A 15,383-nucleotide genomic window follows, 5' to 3' on the forward strand; every position below is an offset into this window, starting at 1 on the left:
AATACACCACAACACTGTAAAGATTCTGCAGTGAATCATCATCATCAGCCTGACTACGCCCACTGCAGGGCAAAGGCCTCTCCCATGTCTCTCCAATTAACCCTGTCCTTCGCCAGTGTGGCCACCATATTCCCGCTAATTTCATAATCTCATCCGCCCACCTAATTTTCTGCCGCCTCCTGCTACGCTTGCCGTCTCTTGGAACCCACTCCGTTACCCTTAAGGACCAGTGATTATCTTGCCTTCGCATTACATGCCCTGCCCAAGCCCACTTCTTCCTCTTGATTTCAACTAGGATATCATTAACGCGCGTTTGTTCTCTCACCCACTCCGCCCGCTTCCGATCTCTTAACGTTACACCTATCAGTTTTCTTTCCATAACTCGCTGCGTTGTCCTTAACTTAAGCTGAACCCTCCTTGTTAGCCTCCACGCTTCTGCCCCATAGGCGAGTACCGGTAAGATACACCTGTTGTATACTTTTCTCTTGAGAGATATTGTTAAACTGCCATTCATGATCAGAGATAACCTGCCATATGCGCTCCACCCCATTCTTATTCAAGTTATTTCCCTCTCATGATCTGGATCAGCTGTCACTACCTGCCCTAAATAGACATATTCTCCTACTACTTCCAGCACCTGGCTACCAACTGCGAACTGCTGTTCCCTTGCTAGGCTGTTGAACATTACTTTGGTTTTCTGCATGTTAATTTTTAGCCCCACTGTTCTGCTCTGCCTGTCCAATTCATTGATCATGCTTTGCAGTTCATGTCCTGAGTGACTTAACAAGGCAATGTCATCAGCGAATCGCAAAATAGGGTACGTTATATGGAACATCGAGCTGTCTACAGCTACAAGCAGGAGCTTGGTTAATGAAAGATCCAAAATGTAATAAAGTTTTTATTTCATACAGAGGTACTCGCAGCAAGAAAATGACACGACCACAACATATATCACTGATTGGAGTGCGTAAACACTGGGAGGCACAATTATTAGCGGAATGGCATTAGCCCACTGACGTCTGTCGTCGGCTTTGGTATCAAAATATATAATTTACTCAAACATCTAACAAACATCAAACATCAGTCAAACTTGTAGCCCCGTTTCTTGAGATCCTCCCGGGCTTCCACAATTTGCTGTAACAAAAAGAAAATGTATGAGGCGAAATTTTAAATTGTGGGGGTTTAACATCCCGAAGCAACACACAGGCTATGAGGGGTGCCACTGTGGAAGGCCCTGCATTAATTTAGACCAAGTGGGGACAAAACAAACAAATAAACACGGACAAAATAGATGTAATAGTCCTGAAGAAATCTTCACAAGGTGAGCACTTAGTCAGAAAACCAAAACAAAGAAACATGACTGATCGAGCATTTCCCCACAATGCACAAACACCACGGTTCACATCAAACTTCAGTACAGCATAAGAAACAAAGTTTTGGTTTGGTTTTATGGTGGCTTAATGTCCCAAAGCGACTCAAGCTATGAGAGATGCCGTAGTGAAGGGCTCCGGAAATTTCGACCACCTGGGGTTCTTTTACGTGCACTGACATCGCACAGTACACGGACCTCTAGAATTTCGCCTCCATCGAAATTCGACTGCCACGACCGGGATCAAACCTGCGTCTTTCGGGTCACCGCCGAGTGCCATAACCACTGAGTCAGCACAGTGGCCAGAGACGAAATATACAAGTGGATGCAAAAATTATACAAAAATCAATGTTTTGGTATTTTTCAGGGTTTTAAAGCAACGTCCCCCTTCTTAAGGACGCTGATGGCAACCCCATCCAACTTGCCTTGTTAGTAAAAATGGTTTTTTCGGTTTATGTTCATGTTTGTGCAGCAGCGAAAGATTCATTTATTGGCAAGGAAATGCAATTTGAAAATTTAAAAATTTTTCCACCACTGAATTCAAACTTGAACTGCCTACACCGAAAAAAACTCGGTGATCACCGTTTGAGGTGAATTGAGATATATAGCACAGCCTCCGGGAATTCAAACTTGTGGTGCCTACACCGAAGACTCAGTGATCAGCGTTTGAGGTGAATGGAGATAAAATATAGCCTCCGAGAATTCAAACTTGTGGCGTCTACACTGAAAAAGACTCAATGATTACCGCTTGAGGTGAATGGAGATATAGCACAGCCTCTGAGATCCGCGCAAAACAATGTTAACGCATTGCGGTTTACTTGCCAAATCGGCCGGTGGTGGCAACACCTGTATTTCATTTTCTGGCCTTTTCTTGCTCATAAAAAGCATTGTTTTCACTACAAGTAGCATCTTTGCTGTTGCAGAGCAGTAATCTATCAATACAGCCCAACTTCAATCTATCAATAAGCACATTTGTCTACAGTGCTTGAGCAGTGTCCTTGTGCAGCGAATAAAATGAATATTTAACACAGGCACTGGGTTCCACAGGCAATGTTGGTGTTTGAATGCAGCTATATAGATATACAAACAATAGCAGCACAAGGAATGCGTCCTTCCATAACAGAGTAGTTGTACTAAGCTTTCATTTGATTTGTCCCAATGCACACCATTCCAGCACTCTAGAAAAGTCTGCTCACATCGGTACAGCACTTGCATAGCATTCACAGTAACATGCAGTCATCCCTTGAGGCAAACTCTGGTAGGCTCATGTGTCTGTGCTTACTTCAGTTCAGATGTCAGTGAATGCTAACAAGCACACAAGTGTTAATGAACATGACTAGGAATAATGCACTCGGGCAACTAATCTTGAGCATCACTGAGTCACAGTAAGCAAGCATGCATCTTGAACAGGAATTCATCACTACAGGCTAATGGGAGTTGATTCAGCAGCATTCTGCAGGAACAGTGCTGAACAGTGAGATGCACATTAAAGGAACAAGCACACACAAAGCACAGTGCTTTCGTGTGCACCTTTCTTATTGCTGTTTACCGTCTTTCTGTGTTGTTTATTTAAAATAGAAGGCAACTTTTCTGTACGACGGTGAAGGAAATGCACGCACAATATGTGCAATCTGCACTAAATGTCGGAGCTGTCGCACTGGTTCATGAACGCAGCTTTGACTGCCTAGTTTAGGCTACATGGATTGAAGATGCTTGAAGCCTTGACTGCACTCGTTGATAATGCGCTGCCATAATGGTGTCGGCATGAGGCATTCATTAAAGAAAACAGAATATGCTGTGCTTTGTATGAAGTAGGATACGAAAGTATGATAGTAGCCAAAATGCACACGTAAAATGTTAACTGCTTAGAAGGTACCTTTTTGAGTTCAGCTGCCGCTTCTTCACAGTTGTTGAAGGTAAGTACTCGGTAGATAACAACTGAGGCGGCATACACCTGAAAAGCGAAGTTTGTATTTGCAATTAATCACAAAAAAACTTCCCAGCCTTGCACTAGTGACTATTGAGTGCCATCCTGAAGACTTTCAATCAGAAACACAACGCGGTTTAATGCTTAAAGGCCTGAAGGTTCTAAACATCGTAAGGAGAGTGCAGCTTCAGCCCACGCTCTGACAGTCGGGTGCATGCTAAGTTTAATTACATTTTCCACGATAAAATAAGCGCAACTGTGATCAGTGGTTCTATACTTACTCCAAAGACGATGCAGGCGTACACCGGGAGCTGAAAACATAAGACAAAAAGAAGTAAGTGAACCTCATCAGAGCGAAGATGAAATGAGCAGAGCTTCTTCGGCTTACCAGCCAAACGTGCGTCTCCGCCGCGCCCAACCTTTGCGAAAGAAGGGTGCCCCATATTGCCATAAATATGGACAGCCCTAGTAACCACTGCATCAGCTTAGTCATCGTGAGGTCCTGTAAAAAAACAAGGGAGAAGCGACGAAAACGTGAACTCAGAGAACAGTTTTGCTTTCAGCGTGGAGCGTAATGCCGCGTCGACGTGTCGCTCACGCTTTGCGATGACAAAAACAAGCTTGACAGTTCTGGCGAGTACACTGAGGAGAACAACACAGCTAAGGGCATATCATACCAAGAGCTCTCACCTGCCAACGTAGCGTGAAAAAATCACTCAGGGAAGCGCGATTTCGGGTGCTCACTCCCTCCGAAAACACCGCACACGCCGCACAAATGACGTGCAGTGTTTTTAAACCACGTCAGTTGAGAAACTCTAATTCTGGATGTAGTATTGCTTCGCAAACATTTGACAACGCTTGTCAATGCCTAGCCGATGGCAGCGTTACCTATGAAACTTTAGAACAGCTTTGTTTAAATTATTGCTTTAAAATTAATAAGTTTTGTAGTTGTTTTCTTTACCACAGAGGCCGCGACAAGCTGTAAATTTTGCGTGTTGTATATAGGTATTTATTTGTAAATGCAAAGGATAGCGGTTTTGTCACTAAAATAAAATGAAAATGACGTTTTTGACAAGTAAATTGACAAGTATTAAGGATTAATAATGACAAAAATAGTAAAGACAACTCGCAATCGAAAAAGACATCATCATTTTCTCAACCAAAACCGAAACTCGGGTATTATTCATTGCCGGGAAGAACGAGTGTCTAAAGTCAGAGTTCCAGTGACTTTACGAGTGTCGTTGTCGAGAGCAATAAACCGACTCTGCTCTGCGCATATTGCTTTGCCTTGCCTTCGCATTTCACACAGCGGCACAAAAAAATGCCAGCTCTTCATGCCGGGGGAAAGTGAAATGTACAGGGCCAATCACACTTAGCGGGAACACAGCTCCGCGTGGCTGCGCATACGCGGAGCACTATTGCGACCAAGCCGGCAGCATACCCGTGCAAAGGGGCAGACGACACGAAGCACCACGTCGAGGTCCCTCTTCTCGTGCGCCACTCTGCATTGATTCATGAACGGGTTAGATGCAACGGCACTCCGCAGGTACGTGGCCACGCGGAGCCGTGTTCCCTCTAAGTGTGATTGACCCTCTACATACAAACAGAGTCAAAAGTCTCCAGGCGACAGGCTCTACCATGGGTTCTGCCTTTGAGCCGTGTACGTGCCACATTTATGGCACCTTCAAAATTCAAAAGGAAGGTAAGGAATTACCTCATCCTCACCGCTGAGAACCTTAGTAGCTTCACATGAGCTGTAAGTTCCCAAGAGTAGAGCTCAAAAGAAGCTACTGTTACCTGGGGACTGTTGATCAACGCAAGTAGGTGCAAGTAAGTGTGCTGTCGATATGCCAGCCCGTTTGTCGTATTTGCAGCGTGCAATCTCCTTTTTTTTTTTTAGGCCACATATCTGAATCCGCAGCGACACGTACCTCTACTATATAGCTGCCCCGATTTTCTGCCTAATCATATTCGCTTTCGTGCCACGACAGCTCGCAGTGTACATATTGAGTAAAGCACGTGGTCAGCAGCAGATGATACAACTCTCGGTCTTCCGAAACTTGAATGGAGAAGAGGAACACTATTTTATTGGTAAATGTTACCAGAAGCTCCGTTATCAGATTCCTTATCAAAGACCCCCAGAGGGTCTTTCCTCTTGCTCGACAAAATTTATACAGAGACGAAGCTAGCGCAGTGCAAACGCGTACAGCAAGTACTGCGTGCTATGTGCACGCTGCCTGAACGTGGCACCAGCGCAGAAGGCGGAAAGTCGATTGGCAGGCAAGGCACAGTTGGGCCAGCAAGACGTACCACGTGACTAGCATTCGAACTTGCCAAATCGCTGCCATTGGTAGATCGCCGACCGTGTGCGAGAGTTTTATGCGTTAGCATACAGAAGCCTTTGAGGGTTAGGCTTTAACCCAGAGACATTTTAAATACTGCGGGAATGAGAATGAATGAATGAAAAACTTTATTTGGCTCTAAGTTTCTGATGTTGGTGGGCCCTTGTGGCTTCGTCTCCGTTGATCTCTCCTGGATCTGTTCCGCTGACTTCTTACACCTTTTCCAATGGTCGGTAGCCCATAGTCCAGGACACCGCTGGCTTCTACTGTCCTTCGAGCTCGCTGTATTAGACCGTACCGGATCTCACAGCGGTCGGTGGATAACATCTCCCAGGTTTCTTATTCCGGGTACTGCATCCATTTGCCGACATTCCCATGTGATGCGGTATAGTGTGGGTCTAGCTTGACGCCATTGACATGCGTCCTCGTATATTATTGGGTGCATTTTGTTCAGTATGCGTAAGTTCGCGTATATATGAGCCTCTTGTCACAGCCTGTACCCTATTTAGGAGTTTGTGAGGTGGAAGTTACCTTCTTCTGCAATACACCCGTCTCTCACGGACGAGAATCTCTTCGAATAGACGTATATACGACGAACGTCTCGACAATATTGGTAATTCACCGTGTAGGCTCTTATGTCATGCAGTCCAAGTTGACTGGTTGCGCCCGATGTCCCGCGAGCTAACAAAGGCGCAGTGGTGTGCAACAGGAGTTTCCTGGAAAAAAAACTATTCCTCTTATGAGGGGGCTGGGAGGGGGGGGGGGGGGGGGGGGGGGAGCTGAATTTCTGCCTCGCCCCCTTCCTTCCTTCAGCTTGGCGAGTTATTATATTTAACGTGCAGCAACTCTGAAAATATCAGCCAAGTTATGTAACAATTCGTAAGCTTTGCGATAACCTTTACGGAAACAGCAATGACACTGACCATATAGTGTTTGTTCTGGTGCGAAGAAGAGTTGCTTCTTCCCTTGGAAACTTTCCATTTCTTGCAAAGCGTAAGCTGCACTCAGTTTTGTTCCCCTATTCGTATGCCACCTAGAATGCGAAGACAACTCTAAAAATGCAGCTCTGTAAAAATATGTATTTACTGGAACCAGTTAATGCACACGACGCATTGCGCAGACAAACCAGGACCTCAAAGAAACGAGAAATTTCTAAGCCAGCTTAAATCCAAAGAACTTCTCGTAAAGCGTAGTCATCAAAGGCGAAATGCAGTGAGCAGTCATACGCCACTCAATGACAGCAGATGGCGCTAGTCGGTATTCCTTGTTCTTTCGAGAGGAATAAAGGCAGGCACCTCATACGCCTACGAGTCGAATCCGTAACAACCGTCGTCACACGAACGGGACCGCACTTTGCCGCAGCAGCCTGCTGGCCTGACGGCTGACCGACGTCGACCGCGGCCCGGGACTGATCGTGCGTTCCCGCTGTCGGCGAGGCCGCAGCCACCGGCGGCGCCAGATGGCGGTGGTGTCTCCCATTGGGCCCTGTAGTACCAGTAGACCAGGAAGCCGACGAACCAGGCCAGCATAACCGCCATGACAAGCACCAGGAACACGGAGAGGCGGTTGACGAGTTTGACGAAGAACTCCGGCGAAAAGTATCCTCGCGGAGCTAGCTTGATGGTCGCGTCGGCTCCGACCACCGAGAGGTAGACGTTCATCTTGCGGAACAGGTAGCCGGAGTAGGCCTTACGCTTCTCCACGTTCTCCACGTACGACACCTCCACCTGCGGCCGCGCAGGGCCCGCGAATGAGATACAGGCGCGTACGAAGGCGAAGAACAGTGCCCCAGGAAACCACATTCAGCTGCAAGACAGCTTGAGTCACCTTGACCGTACTTGACGTGGCTGTTGCTATCCTATAAGAACTTAAGTTGATGTCTTGAATACGTCTCACAGTTGACTCTCTAGACGTACGTACTCCTCAAGCCAATTTTTCGATTTGCATACTGGTTTAGGAAGCATATGTCTCTCGACATTTATGCCAAAATCGTGTTAACATGCAATCCAGCGATCTGTGCGCAGGAATTAGAGCATGTGCATTTCAGCAATCATTTGAATAGGTCCATTTCAATAATATAATCACAACAAATATGATAAGAAGGCTTCAATACTGAGTACGTTTCACCCTTGCCTACTGAAGAGGACCATGTGTGTAGCTGAGCAAACAAGGGTTAGCATTTTTTTTTTTATGTGGCTGTAAACAATTGTCCCCACACATACCATCAGCGCTTGCAGGTTGAAATATAACAGGAGGGTTTCGAGCTTAAAAGCACAGCGACCATTCTGCTCAGGTATTACAGAGATGAGTGCATGGATTAATTTCGGCTAAGAAAGGTTTTGGTGAGAATTTCAACCTGTGTTGAAACATTTGGCATACGTCTGTACCAAATGTGCGAACGCTTCCATGGTTCTTCCGGAGCGTGCGTACCTGGAGATTCGCGAAGTACTCGAGGATCGTCCAGGGCAGGATCGGGTCGTCCACGGCATAGGTGACGTTGTCGAAGTCTATCTCCAGCGGCGGTCGGGGTTCCGGCGCGGGCAGCGACCAGTTGGTACCGGGCGTTGCGCCGGGCCGTGTCTTGGTCCTACCTGGAAGCGGCGCGCGTTCATGCGTCTAGCAGGCAAGCCCGTCGAAAACAGAAAATGGCATTGCCTTGATAAGTCACTCAAGGGTTGAATTGCAAAGCATTATCAACGACTCAGACAGGTAGAGTGGAATGATGGGTCAAAAAATTTATATTTTTAAAACTAAAGAAATGTTCTATAGTCTCGGAAGGGAACAAGAGCTGGCGATTCGGTTCGGTGCCAGAACATCCCCCCCCCAACCCCCTCAAATTTTCTGAGCGCTGCCCCCCCCCCTCCCCCCACCAATCCTTTCGGCCTTTTTTTCGCCCATGCAATTTACATACCGCATCGTAAAAACGAAACTAAGTGTTGGTTTATTCTGGAAACGATTGACGTAAATTGTCGCGGCTCTATGATAGGAAGCGGAAGTTATTGCAGAAAGAGAGTCACTCTTCTCCGCCATCACACGACGTATCGCACTCCTTTTAATTGTATACGCACAGTTCACGCAACTGAACACACCTTTTCACGTCAGCCAAATTTTTCATCCTTTGCACTGTTCTTAAATTATCATAAATTATCGCGAAAATAAAAAGCCTTTTTTAAAGCGCCTCTGCAGCCTGGCGCAGGTTCACATGCATGGGGTAGAAGTTTTGACAAATGGCCTTCGTTCGCAGTTGCCAAATTTGATCTAGAGCAGAAGCTTTTGTATTGTATATTATGCGAAAATAGTGTAAATAGCCGTAATTCTCCGTACGAGTGTTTCTTTTTTGAATGTGAGAAATGTTCCTTACGAATCAAGTCCTCGAAGTCCTGCATGCACTCACATTTTTGTATAGATTTTGCAGTGAACTAAACAACCAACGTACATTGACGAAGATATTGCTTGGGCGCAGGCTCTCTTTCTTACCTTTTTTTTTAGGGGGGGGGGGGGGGGGGGGGAGGGGGTATAGCACCTCCTGAAAAATATATATCTGGCTACGCCCCTGCGAATCAAAAGGAAGCGCACGTTGTGATGCGGCAGCTGTGTCGACCCGCAAGTCAAGCCCAATTGAAGCCGTTCCCTTTCTACTATCCACGCCAATGTCGGCCCCATGTGATGGCTGAGACCCGGCTGCCCTGCTTAATAAAACGCGCCAAAGGCTGTAAAGCGGGGGCCGACTTTATACCTTTTATTTTTCATCATTAGGCTTCACGACTCTCACGTGGCGCTCCCTGCCGAGTTTGTCTTCCTTCGCGCTCCACGCAAACTTTTCCTTCCTCCATTGTCGCCAGCACAGAAACACGTGATCTCTCCGATAACACAGCAGAAGAGGAGGAGCGTTGCGCTGGCGTCAACACGCCCATACAGCAACGGGGGACCCGCCCTTTACTGAAACCCTGTGGAAAGCGGCTAACGGTTTCGAGCGGTCAAATAAATGTTTATCTGTACATTTGTGCAGCACTTGCGATGGAAACGCAGACCGTTACAATTTGTCGCTTTCGCGATCGTGCGAGAAAGAAGGCGTTGCGCATACCCTTGAAGACGACCCTTCCGGGCTTCCAGGGCATGTCGTGGGCGACCGCGCGGTCCTGCCGGGACGACGTGCTGACGATCTCCTGGAAGGGCCCCCACGTGGTGGTCGCTTCCCAGTCATGCCGCCTGACCCTGCCACCGTCCCGACACAGATCCGGATCTCCTAGTATCGCACACAGGCTGTCTAAGAGATCCGCCCTCACGGTCCGGGCTGCCGCCACCACCGCGAGGAGTACCGTGGCAAGCAGCGGGGGTAACCGCCCCGTGACTGCGCGCCCGCGGGCCCCCATGGTGGTGGTGTTGAGCTGGGTGTAGCTGGGATTAGCCTTACATTGATCATGTAGGCAATTGCCCCGCCCTGTCTCTCATAGTCTAAACGAAGTGGATGGCCAGTGTCCTGTTATGGTGGTGCTACGGCGGCAGTGCTTTTTGGCCTCGCTAGGCGTGGAACGCTGGGTCGCAACCCTGACATCTCGTATGTCCAGATTTTGGAGGCTAGCAGACCAAGGCACCGTCAACGTAGTACTGGCATTTGATATACATATCGCCGTAATTTCAGCTCTAATTGCCCGTACCGACAAACAAAATCGGCAAGAGCTTCCTGTCGTACACAAGGACAGTTAGAGTATTTTTGTAGTGACAAAAAAGAAAGAAAATTCGAGAAGCTTGAAAAAGAAATCCAGAGGTGACTACATTGGTAGCAGCCATATGTAGATGACGCACGTGTCAGAGCCATATTGAATACATCCTGTGTTGAAATACATCGAGGATGGCTGCTTTTTTGTGGTCCATTCCCATTTTTTATTGATGTATATTAATCCTTATACTTCAGTTTCTTTCCAGGTGCTCAGAGTCCTGTCCCAATGCTCGCCCCTATTTCAGGAGCTTCAATTCTTACTTTAAATTATGTGATTTATTGTCTAGCGCTATTTTTACACGATCCGGTCCTGGAACCTTACAAAGGTTAACACGAGCTCAAGCTTATACGTGGGTGTGAGCCGACAACCTGAGAAGACAGCAACTAAAGACGATATGTAGCCAAAGACCAAGCCTGCCGGGCGCGGCCATGAAGCAGGTCCCAGGGGCCGCGTTGCTCTGCAGCTGCCTCTGCCTTTGGGTTCGACTGTCGCTCGGTGCCGCTGCCCAGGGTAGAAGGTACGACGACGCCCGCATAGCCGACGAGCTGGGACGTCTGCTGAAAGTGTCACAGCCGCCGCGCTTGTCGTACGCCGGGCCGGACTTCCAGCTCGAGTACCCGGTGCTCTCCAAGAACGGCGTCACCCTTGCGGTGAGAGAGCACGCCCACCCATCACCGCGTGGCGTCGTGTAAAAAAGGGCAGATCCGTTGCCCAAACCCTAACTGACCAAAGAGACATATTGCCATCAAAGGAGGCCCTCTCAGCAATGGCATCGGCCTATTGTTATGACGTCATGATCAGCTTAATTTTCTACCGATTTACCAAATTCGTTGCCCACTCCCTAACTGACCGAAGGGACACATAGCCATCAAAGGAGGCCCTCTCACCAATGGCATCGGCCTATTGTTATGACGTCACGATCAACAGCCTTTCACGTAGGTACCTGTTAACTAGCAGGTGCACAAGCTTGACTGCAACTTCATGAAATAGGTCGATGCCATGTCGACCACACGTGACGGTGATCGTTGACCATCTAGGCTGGAACATACTTCCAGGTCGGTGTCATTGGTTGGAAGGCTTCCTTTGAAAGGCATTTGCCGCTTTGTTCTTGAGTTGCATTCGACTGAGTGAGGCTTGAAACTTTTTAAAGCCGACTTTAGCATGGACTTCCGGCACCTGAACTTGGGTTCGGTCATAAGCCATAGAGGACATGCGACCTTGAAATGGCATTTACTGAAATTAAGAAAAGCGCATGAGCGATCGATATTCCACCACTCTTCGCTGGATCGCACATTTTTTTTTTTTTGAGCTAGCTCAACTCAAAGACGCCGACACGCCAGAAAAAAAAATTACAGGTGGGTACCACACCCCGTGCGCCCCATCCCGCCTACGTCACATGGGCACGCCCAATGAGAAGGCTTGCCCAGATTCCCCACGCTATGTCAGCAGGGAAGGGGCGGCTAGCGTGCGGTGAGATGTCGCTCTGATAGTTGCCAGCAACAATTTGTTAATTATAAATCATATAGGTCCACACAGAGCATTGAAACATTGCTCAAGTACTCACAAAGGCCATCTCTACAGATCTATTTCATTAGAATTTGGTCATCAAAATAATTTCAGGGTTCCTTTAAATCAGCCAAGGTTTAGTTACTTTGCAGAAAGGAGACATAGTTAAATGAGGCTAGGAGATGTCCTGGAAGAGAATCACAATTGCACTAAATGACCTGAGGAGATCGGGGGCGGATTCAAGTCCCATCCCACATCTTGGTCCCGAGCGATTTATTTCCTGTGGCAGAAACTCATTGACCCCTCTCTCTCCTGGGAGTAAATTTCACGAAACGCGCGCAGCATAGGGGACCACACTCTAAAAGTTGCCTGTAAAACCGCACCTGAACGAGATAAGGAAATTAACAGATCACATGCCTGTAAGAGGTCACCGCCCTTATCCAAAGGCGAGTCTGACTACCTCTGACTGCCTCCCAATTTCTGCCCCGTGAATCAACCGCGGGAGCTGAAGTTTGATCTTGTGGGAGAGTGATAGCTTTCCAACTCCGTTATCTTTTATCACCACCATCGCCGCCCCCCCCCCCCCCCCTCGCCACTGACGGGTGTGATTGGCGCCGGCGGCCCTCGCCGAACAGCTGGCCATGGTTTCTCTTTACCACAGAAGCCATGCTGTACTCTAACCCCCGCAGTACAATGCGATTATTAAAAAAAAATTACTGATATTTCACCTCTTCCTTCACAATACACCAGACCCGACACCTCCGAGGCGCATTTTGAAACGAATATATATAACAGGAGCTCCGAATTCACCCCCTACTACGTGGTACACACGCAGGGCGCGACGTACAGCCTGGATGACTTCTCGCTGCCCTGGCGACTGGTGCGCCACTACGCCCAGATGCAGCTCAGCACGTACAAGATGGCGGCCGGCAACACAGTCATGCGCGCCGCCATAGCGCGACACAACGCCGAACGCATGAACGACTTCCTTGCACGCGTCGAAGGGGCCGGCGCGCGAAGGTCGCAGTTTGGACACGCCAACGTCCACGTGGTCCAGGTAACTGGATTTTGAAGAAAAGAAACGGCGCAGTAACTGCCTCACTTCTCGATGGACACGTCAACCGCGCCGTGAGGAGATTGAAGGTGGGAGTGGAAGGAGAGAAACAGGCGCCATAGTAGAGGGTTTCGGAATAATTTCGACCACCTGAGGTTTTAAAATGGACCACCACGTGGTCCAGATACGTGACTGAACGCAGCTTCGGGGTGAGGAGGTTGTGTGAAGTTGTTGGTGGACTCCAGCAGCGCCGTAAGGGTAAGGATGAGGAGGGAGTGAAAGACGGGATAAATGAAATGCATCGCCTCAGTCTGGGGTGCCTGACGCCCAGCTGGTCCATAAAGGCACCTTATCTGTCTCTGGCCAAGACCACCTAGAGGAGGCCTCCGCACTGCGAGATTATACTCATTGTTGGGTTGAATGGGGAGGATTCAGCCGGCTCGAGCCTATCTGTGAAAGGCAGCCACTCAGGTCCATCTCACTTCTCACTAGCGCGAATTCACGCCATGGTATGCGTAGGCCTGCAAGTCTAGGTGGCGTTTGACCTCGCCCCGGCTTGGCACTTGTCTTACTTATAAAGAAAATTTTAGAACCAAGAGGAGTTTCCTAGCTAACGGCACTTGGCCTTTAACGCAGCCCCTTTCTTCGTATCTTGGAGCGAAAGCTCCCCTCCGAACGCAACTTTCAAGGTCATGGACATTGCCGTTTAACCTTGAGTCAGGCGTCACACCACGTGACTAGCCACAGCTGGAGCCGAGCTGCGCCACCGCCACGCCGATCACTTCGCCGTATTACGTAGAATGACGTCACACCATTTGCTATAAATACCACCGGCTTTGCTTTCGCTCGTCTACTAGGTTCAGCTGCGTTGAACCTCGGCCAATTTTTGTACGGGCTTCTGCGCCTTAAAGGTCCCCTGCAACGGTTCCGAAGGTGGCTACAAAACGCGTGCATTACGTAAAGGCTGTTAAGCGTTCGTGCCGCATAAAAGTCCTAAAGAGCGAGCCGATAATTTACAAATAATTTATAAAAATTTCCTCTCCCTTGTCTGAAGACTATGTCCTGTGCCGGTCTCTTGTGAAAGCCGTCATGAGGCTCGCGTGACATCAGTCGCGAGGGGCTCTCATCGGCTCGCCGGAAACCTCAGCCACGTTCACAGGTAGCTTCCATGGCGCAGGTTGCAGTAGGTGGCGGACTCCCCGTGCTACCGGTTCGCAGACATGGCGGCTGCTGTGACCTCGCGATGCTAGCCACTTTAGCCACTATTACTGCCACAGGCGACATGTCAATGAGCAGGGTTCTATGGTAAAGGATGCGCTTCGCACACGCGACCACGAGTAAATTCGTAGCTCTGCCCTGCGGCGGCCGCCACCTTCGGATGCAGGCGTCGGGGCTGGTGTCCGAGGTGAACGTGTACGTCATCGTGTCCCTGCTGGCTGTGCTAGTGGTCCTCTTCACCACGTACTGTACCTACATAGTCGCCAGCCACGCGGGCCGCCTCCTGACGGCCCCTGCGCCGCCACAGCCTGCGGCACACGAGCAAGCGCACCTGCTACAGGCGGCTGGGCAGTGACGCCCCCCTCGAGTAGACGACCCAAGAGGGGCTCGCCGTCAGCCTCTGGAAAGACTGTACGGGCTGACACAGGTCGTACTAGTAGGTATGGTGTCTACGACTGGTGCCTCACGAAAGGTGCTGTCCCAGAACAACGTTTCCTTAATGCATGACCTGTGCAGAGGAACTGTACGTTCAGTATTTTACCTTTTGATTGCTGTTTCCACTAACTGGCAATTTCCTTGTTTAATTCCCCTCGACCTGAGTGCACTTATGAGAATATCGCACCACTTCACAAAGCCGAGGTCGACACCTTTAGAGAGGGTGCAGGCTCTCCTAACACTGGCAGTGGTGTTGTGTCATGAAGACGTGATGAGCAGCTGCAGCAAAGCCTTCCTACTTTTGCGCACCGCGTGGGACAGTACATGTGCAACACAGCACCGGTTGCACAAAATTCTGCTCGGCTCAAAACCCTCCAGCACAGAAGTCTTGCTCGCTCATTACTATTCCTTTATGGTTGATGACCAAGACTACTAGGACACCAAAGTTTTTTTGCTTGGCCCACCGCCAGCACTGATCTAATAACAGCGGACGTCCAAACAGTTTCATCCACATTGGTAGATGGTACGTTCGCTGCTTGCAGTAAGAAGATATAGGTGTGTGTTACCGTGTCCTCTCCTCACATCCTAGGAGCTGACTTTCAATTTCAGAATTTAAAGCATGCCCAAGTCAGCAAACATATGGATTCTTGCAGACTACAAAGCACATTCTTTTGCATGGAGCCTTGTCTAGCCAGCTTATTGCATGGAGAAACTAGAAACCACCCACCAATCCTAGTGCGACATCCAGATATTGTTGTGCGATAAAAAATCTACACACACCCCTTGCTTAAGGGGCACATGCTATTGCACA

General features: G+C 48.7%; 3 protein-coding genes across 3 annotated transcripts; 1 reads left to right on the forward strand and 2 right to left on the reverse strand.

The window, feature by feature from the left end:
• Nucleotides 1–885: 885 nt before the first annotated feature.
• On the reverse strand, nt 886–4,128 carry Dpm3 (Dolichyl-phosphate mannosyltransferase subunit 3). The gene is made up of 5 exons (XM_089551861.1): nt 3,987–4,128; nt 3,685–3,798; nt 3,578–3,607; nt 3,246–3,323; nt 886–1,134 (listed from the first exon to the last, which is right to left on the reverse strand). The coding sequence occupies exons 2-5, from the start codon at nt 3,787–3,789 to the stop codon at nt 1,081–1,083; spliced, it is 267 nt and encodes an 88-aa protein (XP_089407987.1). The 5' UTR covers nt 3,790–3,798; nt 3,987–4,128; the 3' UTR covers nt 886–1,080.
• Nucleotides 4,129–6,867: 2,739 nt separating this feature from the next.
• Nucleotides 6,868–10,011, reverse strand: LOC149335185 (uncharacterized). The gene is made up of 3 exons (XM_089553893.1): nt 9,723–10,011; nt 8,069–8,229; nt 6,868–7,365 (listed from the first exon to the last, which is right to left on the reverse strand). The coding sequence occupies exons 1-3, from the start codon at nt 10,009–10,011 to the stop codon at nt 6,943–6,945; spliced, it is 873 nt and encodes a 290-aa protein (XP_089410019.1). The 3' UTR covers nt 6,868–6,942.
• A 755-nt stretch (nt 10,012–10,766) lies between these two features.
• Nucleotides 10,767–14,520, forward strand: LOC149335186 (uncharacterized). Its single transcript, XM_089553763.1, has 3 exons — nt 10,767–11,009; nt 12,701–12,922; nt 14,304–14,520. The coding sequence occupies exons 1-3, from the start codon at nt 10,788–10,790 to the stop codon at nt 14,490–14,492; spliced, it is 633 nt and encodes a 210-aa protein (XP_089409889.1). The 5' UTR covers nt 10,767–10,787; the 3' UTR covers nt 14,493–14,520.
• Nucleotides 14,521–15,383: the final 863 nt, after the last annotated feature.

The sequence above is a fragment of the Amblyomma mixtum genome, chromosome 7 (genome assembly GCF_055824585.1).
Source record: "Amblyomma mixtum isolate Tamu chromosome 7, ASM5582458v1, whole genome shotgun sequence".
Classification (NCBI taxonomy): domain Eukaryota; kingdom Metazoa; phylum Arthropoda; class Arachnida; order Ixodida; family Ixodidae; genus Amblyomma; species Amblyomma mixtum.